Source organism: Arvicanthis niloticus, chromosome 11 (genome assembly GCF_011762505.2).
Source record: "Arvicanthis niloticus isolate mArvNil1 chromosome 11, mArvNil1.pat.X, whole genome shotgun sequence".
NCBI classification, from domain to species: Eukaryota; Metazoa; Chordata; class Mammalia; order Rodentia; family Muridae; genus Arvicanthis; species Arvicanthis niloticus.
The window spans coordinates 68556907-68568243 of NC_047668.1; the positions used below are offsets into that span (position 1 = coordinate 68556907).

General features: G+C 52.8%; 1 protein-coding gene across 1 annotated transcript; it reads left to right on the top strand.

Moving 5' to 3' along the window:
- Positions 1 to 202: 202 nt before the first annotated feature.
- On the top strand, positions 203 to 10000 carry Pkdcc (protein kinase domain containing, cytoplasmic). Its single transcript, XM_034514582.2, has 7 exons — positions 203 to 880; positions 5079 to 5201; positions 6022 to 6293; positions 6834 to 6913; positions 7130 to 7234; positions 8760 to 8933; positions 9139 to 10000. Exons 1-7 carry the CDS (start codon positions 257 to 259, stop codon positions 9222 to 9224), a joined length of 1464 nt encoding a protein of 487 aa, XP_034370473.1. The 5' UTR covers positions 203 to 256; the 3' UTR covers positions 9225 to 10000.
- Positions 10001 to 11337: the final 1337 nt, after the last annotated feature.

The following is an 11337-nucleotide window of genomic DNA, read 5'->3' on the forward strand; positions in this document are numbered from 1 at the left end:
GCGGGGAGGCGCTGGCGGAGGGGCGGGCGCGGGGGTGGCTCGGGGCCTTATAAGCGGCGGGGGCAGGGCGGGGGGAGGCAAGTGTCAGGCCGATGTGCCGCCCGCCGGGGGCCGGGGTCGGGGTTGCCCGGGCCATGCGCGCGGGCTGGGCAGGGGGCCGGCGCGGCGCGAAGCGGAGTCGCCTCGGAGCCTGAGCCGCCCGGGGCCGGGGCCGGGGCCGGGGAGCCGCGCGCGGCCGGCCGGGGGGAGGGGAGCGATGCGGCGCCGGCGGGCGGCCGTGGCCGCCGGTTTCTGCGCCTCCTTCCTGCTGGGCTCCGTACTCAACGTGCTCTTCGCACCGGGCTCGGAGCCTCCGCGGCCAGGCCAGTCCCCGGGGTCCTCGGCAGCCCCGGGCCCGGGCCGTCGCGGGGGCCGTGGGGAGCTGGCCCGGCAGATCCGGGAGCGCTACGAGGAGGTGCAGCGCTATTCCCGCGGGGGTCCGGGACCGGGAGCTGGCCGGCCGGAGCGGCGGCGCCTGATGGACCTGGCTCCGGGCGGGCCGGGCCTGCAGCGTCCCCGGCCCCCGCGGGTCCGGCCCCCGCAATACGGCGCTCCGAGCTGGCCCCCTGCTCCCGGCCCGGGCCCGCGCCTAGGCTGCGCCGCGCTCCGCAACGTGTCCGGCGCGCAGTACGTGGGCTCAGGCTACACTAAGGCTGTGTACCGGGTCCGCCTGCCCGGCGGCGCTGCGGTGGCGCTTAAAGCTGTGGACTTCAGCGGCCACGATCTGGGCAGCTGCGTGCGCGAGTTCGGGGCGCGAAGGGGCTGCTATCGCCTGGCGGCCCACAAGCTGCTCAAGGAGATGGTGCTGCTGGAGCGGCTGCGGCACCCCAACGTGCTGCAGGTACGACAGTGGGGTTCCGGGATGTGGGGGCTGACTGGCCACTCTGAAAGACTCCTTGGTCTTACAGAGTAAGTCTCAGGGTGTCAAAGGTGCCCAGTTGCAGCTAGGTGCAGAATCCAGATTAGGGAACCACTCAGCACCACCCTGCCGGTCTCTCACCCTTTGGGTAAGACACTGTACCAGCACACACATCCGTTAAAGACAAGGACAAGAAGGGTCCCAAGCTGGTGATAAGGCAGTGATTAGGAATTGTGACCACAGAGGACCCTGCTACTGGCTAAAAGCTGGCCGTTGAACACCAGAGTATTATCTCCAGTCATAGTGACCTAGAGTCCAACTCCAACTTTCAGCTTCAGTCAGCTCCCAGATGTAGAAATAGGATCCCCCATATTGGTAGAGCCTGAACCACACTTCTTTCAAAGTACAACGACTATTCTGGAGATGGTGTTAAGCCCCAGTGGGTATGGGAGGGGCTGAAAAGAGACCATGTATCTGGCTTGATCTTCAGGGAGATCCGCATTTCTCACCCCGCTCACAGGCCATTAGAAGAAATAAAAGAGGCCAGAAAATACACAGCCTTTCCCAGAAGTGACCACGGTCTTCCCTGGGACTTCAAGTGAGTCCAGCTGAACCACAGGGGAAGCCTCAGGGTCTTAGGCTTGAAGACTCAAGGTCTGCTAATATGAATACCACACTCTTCTGAGTGTGCTTAGCCGAGAGACTAGACGGTTCAAAAAGCCAGATGCATACTTTCACACTGAGAAACTCTGTCCTTGTTCACTGGGGACACAGGCAGGAAGGATGTCCCCACACCTCGTCTATCCAAGGCTGCATTTAGAGCAGACCTTCACAGTGCCAACACCATCCAAACACAACCACTTCCCCTCTCTGAGGTCTCTGCCTTGGATATAAGACAGACTGCTTACTCTCTGCTTGTGTGTGAGGTGACTGAAAGGGGATTCCTGACTGTTCTTGGCCGGGTGACATAAGTGTGTTCAGACCCCCCAGCTGTCCATACCACCCACATCAGCCCCTCAGATTCACTTTTCTATACCCAAAGAGCTGACCAGAAGTGCACCAGTCCATCCTTTCTTTCCTCCGCAGTGAGAAGTGGGCCCCAAGGCCTGGAGGGATCTGTGGGCCACAGAGAATAAAAGAGGCCAGAACACTACTTATACTCCTAGTGGCTGCAAGCATCCCTAGAACTAATCCCCGCCACCCCCAGTCCTACCCACACTCTTGTGACAAGTTCTGTCAAGGACCTAGGCCTTGCATTGGTCCCAAACACCCGTTGTGTGTGTTTATGTCTAGCTCCATGGCTAACACTGACTGGAACTTAAGGGAGTGAACGGCTGGTTACGTGGCCATTCTAACTGGGAGGATCTTGTTCTCTTTTCCTCTTCTGGGATCTTGGGAACTTTCTGGGAAACCTGAGGTGCTAGCCAGATTCTGAGGGGGTGGAGGAGCCTTGACCAAGTGACTTAGCGGGACATTCAAGTGTTTGTTAATTGTTCAAGGCCATTTCTCAGAACAGGTTTGACATTCAGTGGGCCTTCCTAGCCATAGGGAATCCTACCTCGATGGCCTCACCAAATATTTCCACAAGTATCTAGCTACACCCACAACCAGACCCACAGAGTGTTCTTTGTCTGAAATGTTGTCCCCCCCCCCCGTAATGAGGGCACCAGAGAAAGACAAGACATTACAAGGGAACATGTCTCACCCGTGCCCTCTCCAGCATGGCATCTCTCAGAATTGTTTGTGAGACTTCCAGTCTGCGGCTGGAGCTAACACCCCTAGGACAGAAGTATTCAGGGTCCTAGGGAAAGTGGGAGTCCCCAGTATATCTTAGGGACAGCTTTGAGGATGAGATCCTCTCATGGTCTCTGACTACAGGCCATGTCCCTCTGGCTTCTTCAGTTAGGCTACCTCTGTGGCCAGTACAGCCTGCAGTGGATCTTCCTGCTCAAAAGGCCTCAGAGCTGTGTGTGCCAGGAACTAGACATCACATTGCTTTAATACCTCCAAATCATCTAAAATTTCAAAATGTTTGACTATTTGCTGGACTGGGGAAGAGTCAGAGGACTTTCTAAAGTATCCCAGGCTCCTGAGACCCCTTCCCCATCTCTGCACAGCCTGAAGTTACACTGTGGGCTCTACTAGTGAAGGCAAGACAGCCATGGAGGCCCTCTGTGCCCTTTCAGCACAGCCTCCGGCCAACAGGGGACTGCCTGGGGATCTTTCTGTCTTTTGAACCTCTTTATCCTCCACATGTACTCTTCCTCCCAGGATAGATGCCTCTGTCGCCCAGGGTTAAAGGGCACAGGACCTTCCCTCTCTCTACCCCATCATCCTAGGACCTAACCAGGCCAGCCTGGGCTGCAGATTCTGACCATGCTAGACTGAATTTCTCTCCCCAAAAGAACAAAAGATGCAACTTCACTCCTCAGCTTCATGCTTCCTGGGGGTGGGTTAAGGGGAGTTAATGGTGTCTTTTTATTTTTTCCTGAGGGGTGTTGATTAATACCTCGTTAATAGTGCATTTAACGACCTCCGGGTGTTTAATAACCTTCAGAAGTTTCCCACAAAGGCTCATACTGGAGCAAGAAAATGAGAACCAGGCCCCAGGGCTGCTCTCTTTACCTTCCCCAAAGCCCATCCTGAGTCTGGGGCCTCCCTGGGCTGATTGAGGATATGGAAGGAGAAAGAGGGTCCCCAGGGCAGCCCCTGGGTCCTCAAGGCACAGCCCAGGTAATCTGGTAGACCAACACTGAGTCCAGCTTTTCTGGTGGGACAGGATTGAGGCTCCTGGGAGGAGAGTGGGCGTTTGGGGCAAGCAGGGCAGCTGGGGAGGATGCTGGCAAGAGGAGCTGCTATATACAGCACATTTAGGCCACGGGCTCCCTGTCTCCCTTTTCAGCCCTCCACCACAGAGGTCTTCACTTTCCCTTGTAGGGCTTGGACAACTCAGCCTTTGTGCTCATGCTTCATAGGGTGCTGGCTGTTTGGAGCCCATTGTAAGCCAGAACTATGCAGTGTGTTGGGAGAAACAGTGAGAAGCAGGCCACCCTAGGAGGATGCTGAAGTGGGTGTTAAGGTTAAAGGCTTCCTGTGCTCTGCCGTGCCTAGCTGAGTGGTACAGGGACCCTCCCCAGGGTGAGGAAAGAGTACATAGCAACTTATACTCTCTCACACAGACCTTCCTTGAGAACCACCTCTCACTGGATCTCCTGTGTATGTCACCTATACACGTATGCAAGGAACACCAGACGGGCCTCTCGGCTTTAGAGAGTTGAGATGGCAGAGAAACACACACAGATTGTGGGAGGGGAGGGAACAGACAATCATTTACTGATCCCTGTATTAGCAGAAGAACTAGATTGTGAAATTCTGGGGACGTCCATGTGAATCTCAGCTCTGTGTTTGTTAGTTGTATGACCTAGTTAACCTCCCTTGAGTCAGTCCCTCACCCCAAATCAGGCATGTTGACTGTAGCCACACACCACCAGGGTGATTATAAGAATCAGAAAGTCAGCCGGGCAGTGATGGCACACGCCTTTAATCCCAGCACTTGGGAGGCAGAGGCAGGCGGATTTCTGAGTTCGAGGCCAGCCTGGTCTACAGAGTGAGTTCCAGGACAGCCAGGACTACACAGAGAAACCCTGTCTCGAAAAATCAAAATCAAAACAACAACAACAACAAAAAGAATCAGAAAGTCTAACAAGATAACTCAGTAGGTAAAAGTGTGTGCCACCAAGCTTGATGGCCTGCATTCCCTCCCTAGAACACACAGTGAAAGGAGAAAACTGACTCCTGAGAGTTGCCCTCTGACCTCAACGCACACACTCAATCATACCATACACACCACAATAATAATTCATTAAAATGAAGTTTAAAATTAAGAACTGAATTAAGCACATAATACATTTAGCACAGTGCCAAGTAAGTGCATGGTGGCTAAGCCCACCCATTTTACTGATTAACAAGAGGTGAAGGACTGATGTCACCAAGCCAGTTGAAGTTAAGGCCTCAGGAACAGAAGCCAAACTTCCCAGGCAACACCGTTCTCCACTGTCTTGAGCTAAAGCACAGGCAGAGGGAAATTGTCAAGGGCAGAGGGCAGGGCATCCGATAGTCCAGTCTTTCTCCGTCCCTGCCTCTACCCTGTGACCTAATGACCTGCCCTGGATATCCACAGCTTTATGGCTACTGCTACCAGGACAGTGAGGACATCCCGGACACACTGACCACCATCACAGAGCTGGGCGCCCCTGTGGAGATGATCCAGCTGTTGCAGACTTCCTGGGAGGATCGATTCCGAGTAAGCAGGGAGGAGGGCTCAGGCCTGGGCTTTTCGTTGGGATGGTTCTCCCTTAGAAGGCAAGCTCTCAGAGCAGCCTAAACTCGGCCGGGGAAGGGAGGGACAGGGAGGAGCATACACTGGCTCGGCCGTGGGCCAAAGGGTTAAAAAAAAAAAAAAAAAAAAAAAGAACAGGACTGAGGATCGTGGCCTTTGTGTTCTTGCTGTTGTCCCTGCTGTCCATAGCATATGTGCACATTCCTGTGAGTGAGTGTACACATGTGTTCATGAGGGCACGTGTGTGCCCACACACGCTCACACACACACACACCTTTTACACAGCTGGTATAGGAAGACCAGTTTCCTGGGATCACAAATAAATAACCTTATGCACATTTGGACGCTTCCTCTCAACCTGAAGGTCGAAACCCCTTTGGAGATCAGAAGACCCTTTTCATAGGATTGCATATCAGATATCCTGCCTATCAGATTTACACTACGATTCCTAACAGTAACAAAAGCATAGTTACGAAGTAGCAACAAAAATAATTTTCTGGGTCGGGGGTCAGTACAACGAGAACTGTATTAAAGGGTCGCAGCATTAGGAAGGTTGAGAACTGCTGCGTTAGTTCCATACACTGACCGAGGCCACATTCAAGGTGTGGCTTAAGGAAAGTGATTTACTATCCTACGTTCCTGTTGTTATCTCACTCCTAAAGGTTATGGAGATCAATGACCTTTCCAATGGCCTGGGACCAGAAAAGAGAAAGGCCAACCTCCAAGCTAAAGCCAGAGCCTGTGAGTCCAGCAGGCCTGACCCAACCTATGTGTCTTCCCGCAGATCTGCCTCAGCCTTGGCCGCCTCCTCCACCACCTAGCCCACTCCCCTCTGGGCTCGGTCACTCTGCTTGACTTCCGCCCTCGGCAGTTTGTGTTAGTGGATGGGGAGCTGAAGGTGACGGACCTGGATGATGCCCGCGTGGAAGAAACATTGTGCACTAGTGGTGCCGACTGCATACTAGAGTTTCCAGCCAGGAACTTCAGCCTGCCCTGCTCTGCCCAGGGCTGGTGCGAGGGCATGAATGAGAAACGGAACCTCTACAATGCCTACAGGTAATGTTGGGACTCCAGCCAAAGAGGGGACTGGCAGAGCAAGAGCCTCGTTGGGGCCAGAAGACCAACCGGGGAGAATAACCTTGACCCGTGGAACTGCAGAGGCCCAGTGAGGAGAGAGTGTGACCATGGAGCTAAAAATAGAGAGTGCTAAGAAGAGCTAGGTTGCAGGGGCAGCTGGAGGCTTCTTAAAATAGTGTTATATTCAGGGCCTAGGGCTGCCAGGCCTGGCATGTGCCTTCTCCACCCTAGCTCTTGACCTTAACAGAGCTCCTCATGGCTGAGAAGCCCCAACTATGGGGCTGTTCCACTGCCGGGGTCAGGCAGAGGACAGTGTAGCCTGGAAGATGAGGATGGGTAGAGAATGGGACTTCTGAGCCCAACCCTATGACTCACAGCTGAGTAGTGTAGGCATGTCTGGTCCCTGCGTGAGGATTCTCCCAGGCCACATGGAAGTCCAATGTGGCTAATGGAAGTGAAAGGAAAAGGATGTAGTTCCAAAGGCTGGGCCCCTGAGCCCCTGCTTCCTTTCTGCCATAGGTTCTTCTTCACATACCTCCTGCCACATAGTGCCCCACCTTCCCTCCGGCCTCTCCTGGATGCCATCGTCAATGCCACAGGTAAGCCTCAGGACCCGTCTGCTCCTCAGCACCTGCCCCTGCCCTGTCAGAAATGGGGACAAGAATGACCCTGGGACGTGCAAGATCTAGGACCCATTATATTGTAAGATATTATTGTGGTAAGGACCCTCCTTAGCCACCAAGCCCTGGCTTCCCATGGGAGGAAGGGTGCAGGGACATGGTGATCAGTGGTGATCACGATACTGCACTTTGCAGGGGAGCTTGCCTGGGGGGTGGATGAGACCCTGGCCCAGCTGGAGACGGTGCTGCACCTGTTCCGGAGCGGGCAGTACCTGCAGAACTCTACAAGCAGCGGGGCTGGTGAGTGACCAGGGCGGGAATGGGGGATGGGGCAGGTGGGAGCAGGTTTAAGAGTGAGTGACTTCCACCCACTGGGCTATGGCTTACCCTTTTGAGACTGCAAGCTCTCGTGGGATCACACTTCTCTTTGAAGGTCTTGTCTCTGACTGACTTAAATTTGCCTTGAGCAGTTGGCTGAGCGCTGACACCCTCTCTAAGAATGGCTTCAAACCCCACCAGTACCTCTGAGGCCTCATTTTCCTCAACTGTGAATTGGGTTCAAAATAATTCACCTAGCAAATGTCTTATGGGCATTAACTAGCCTACAAGGTGTGTGGAAGCAGTTAGCGCACGCAGGTCCTGTTGCACAGCTGGATCACAATACACATTCTCTTCCCTTCCTCTGAACTCCTGGGGCATGAAGGGCAGCCAGAGGAGGGCTAGCCTACTCTGAAATGAACCAAGAAGCCACTTCCCCAGGATGGGGAAACTATAACTACGGTTACAGGCAATGGTCCCTCTACAGAAGCCTAAGGGTTTAGCAATGGTTGGGGGGCAAGGGGTGGGCAGCCTCCGTTTTCAAGGAGGCCTGACCAGCCTTAGGGGTGGGGGAGCCCTCGTTAGCCCTGTAAATAAAGTTTAACGAGGTGAACAATGGCCGGCTCTGTCCCTGAGGACTCTGTTTATGGGGCCATAAATCACAGGCAACCCTGCCTGGACTTTGGTCTAGTCCCTGGCAGGAGAAGGAGGCAGGAGGGTGGGGTGGCCAGAGGCCCAGGGCTTCTGCATTATCAGTCAGCAACTGGGGTTCCTAGAGCAGTGGGAAGGATCAGTGAGCCTGAGGCCCACCTCTCAGCCTCTTGAGGAGCCTCTGCACTTATTGAGTCTCTGGGGCTCTGAACCACAGGGAGGTCTCAACCCTTCTCAAACCCTTGAACCCTGAATTGTGGCATTTTGTGTTAATCTATATGTCTCTGAACCTCAAACTCCTTTACTGGGGTCCCAGGTCTATCTTAGAAGCTTAGCTGGCCTGTCCCCAAAGTCAGGACCAAGTATGTCTGAGGGGCTCTGAACCCTTGCAACACATGAGCAGGACTGGAATTGAGTCAGGAATCCCCAGGCTCCACCTCAGGCCTTCCCAAATCAGTATCTGCATTGTGATAATACTGCACGGAAATTCACACGTACCACGATATTTGAGAAGCCCTGTTCTAAATGTCTAAAATGCCCTGACCTCCGAGCCCAGCACAGACAGCTGGTATCTCGGAGTTCGTGCCTGGTTCACATATGTCCCATTTGTCCTATGCTGTTGACACTAGCTACGTGGCCTTGAGTCTAAGAGATGTGCATGCCCTCAAATCCAAGTCTCCCTGGCTGTCATGTGAGCTCGAACAGCTCTGGCTGCTTTCCTTTCCAGGCTGGGTGGGTGTGCAGGCCCGGATGTCAGCTTTCATCTAGCAAATGAGTCTTGCAATCCGTATTCACAGAGCAGTCCTCAGCCTTCACCTGGCCACACAGTTCTCACTGTCTTCCCTTCAACTCTTAGAGTACCAACGCATCCCGGACAGTACCATCACACAGGAGGACTATCGCTGCTGGCCATCCTACCACCATGGTGGCTGCCTCCTGTCTGTGTTCAGCCTGGCCGAGGCTGTAGATGTCTGTGAGAGCCATGCCCAGTGCCGTGCCTTTGTGGTCACCAACCAGACCACCTGGACAGGTGAGCCAGAGGGAGGGGGTATCTCAGAAGAGTGGCTATACTTCTCCAAAAGATGTGAAGGGCCCCCTCCGAAAAGGCAGAGGGCAGGCATTGATGATGAGAGAGAAGTATACACATGTCCTTCAAGGCAGTCACTTTATAGAAAGTAACCTTACCTCCAAGAAGAAAATTACCCAGATCTGTAAACTCTTATCTCTGCCCCTAGGTCGGAAGCTGGTCTTTTTTAAGACTGGATGGAACCAAGTGGTCCCTGATGCCAGCAAGACCACATATGTGAAGGCCCCTGGTTGACTGGTTGCGGGCTCAGCTGACCAGCTGGGCTTGACTGCTGCTGGAGTGGCTTGCATACCACCTGGGAACCCCTGCAGACAAAGCTACCATCCCAGAGCAACTGATGTGACCAGGACAAACGTGCAATATGCGACATGTTAAAATGTGAGTTTGCCAGCTTTCAGTCCGAGACGTTTGCTCCCAGCCTGGGAATCACTGGTTGGGATCCGATTGCCTCTCTGGAGCTGTGGGCTGTGAGCAGGGCTCAGGCTGGTCTTAACTGGGACAGTCCCATGGGCAGCCCCATTACTGCATTCATGGTTTGAGAATGTAGCCAGAACAGTGCTGCTGCTGCTGCTGCTGCTGCATAAGCCACCGTGGGCAGGAGCTGCATGGGAACAACCAGTCGCAGAGTGTTCTCTCAGCTCAGCTCCAAATGGAGAGTCGAGGGATGTGCCAAGATGTAAGTGACCCAGTACTGGGAAGGCTCTCTGGCCTCTCCCACAGGCTGCTCCTAGGCCGGGGGTCATGGGCAGCAGTGACATGTCCATATGAGCCAAGACTAGAGTGGAGGAACAGATTGCATTTGAGCCAGGACCTGGGGTGGGGGTAGGGTCGAGGCCTTTCTGCCTCATTTGCTTTCAGTGAAAGCCACCAAGCAGCCGAAACCAGGCTCTCCCCCTCCTGGAGTTTGCATATCCAGAAGCTTTTGTACTTCTTGTTCATTAAATTGTTTATTTTTGTAAAAAAAAAAAAAAATAATAATCAATTAATAAAATGATGTTTTGTGACAAATACTCCCCTCAGTCATGAGTTCTTGAGAAGCTTGTTACTCAGCCCCAGTTATGCCTGTGGAACGTTTGACTGGTAGTATGTGTCTGATGGAGGATGGCAACCTATGGGGAGCGAAATCTCAGTGGCAAACACTGAAGACTCGACGGCAGGCTTCTAGGCTCTTTGCCCATGATGCTTATTCTGAGCAGATATAAGGGTGGAGCTCTTCCTCAAAGAGGTTCTCGTTTTAGCACATTTTGACTTTCTGTGCACAAAGCCTTAACCCAAGAGTGTCATCTCCATAGTAGGATGTTGGCCATCTCAGTTACTTGATGGAGAAATAATTAAGAAAGAAGGAGCTAGGCAAGCAACCTACAGGCTTTGCTGGTGTGATCACCACTGTCCAGCACAAGTTCATAGGCAGGTTTCTTTTTTAGATCCTTTCTTAAGCAAGAAATACAGAGAGAGAAGAGAAAGAAGGCTCTTTGGCAGAACAAGCTTCAGTTTTCTGGATTTGGCAAGAACAATCTAGCAGGGGCACATAGACCAAAGCAAAATGATAAGATGGGGTTGAGGGGGTTGGGGAGGCGGGGAGTTGCAGGGGGTGTGGGGGGGGAGGAATCAGGTTGGAGTTAAAGAACATATCCTTATTCTGAGACTGCAACAAGCCAAGGCATAGAATCTTTTTAAAAAGATTCACCCAGGGAGCTGAAGGAACAGTAGACAGTTTCCCCTCAAACTAGTACACCTCACCTTACAACCCCTTTCTGAGGACAGAAACAGCCATACTTCCTGCATGTTTGAGAGAAACACATTTACAACCTGGAGTGGCAAGGCAAAGGCGTGCCGAGAAAGGGATGCCACTATCCAGAAGGGACATTCTTCCCTCCAGATGACACACACACGTCTACCTATCTCTCAGTTCCTGGCTGCATATTTTTCTCCTTACAGACACCAGAACCAAGATCACAACACTTGTTCTGTTCCACCCCACTGTAGCAACCATGATTTCTAGGAGCAGTGGGCAAAGAAAATACATTCACAGGCTGGAGAGATAGCTCAGTGGTTAAGTGCACTGTCTTCTCTTCCAGAGGTCCTGAGTTCAGTTCCCAGCAACCACATGGTGGCTCACAACCATCTGTAATGAGATCTGATGCCCTCTTCTGGTGTGTCTAAAGACATCGACAGTGTACTCACATATATAAAATAAATAAATCTTTAAGAAAGAAAGAAGAAAGAAAGAAAGAAAGAAAGAAAGAAAGAAGAGAAAGAGAGAGAGAGAAAGAAAGAAAGAAAGAAACAAAGAAAGAAAGAAAGAAAGAAAACACATTCACTTATGAAGCCTAGGTGGCATCAGAGA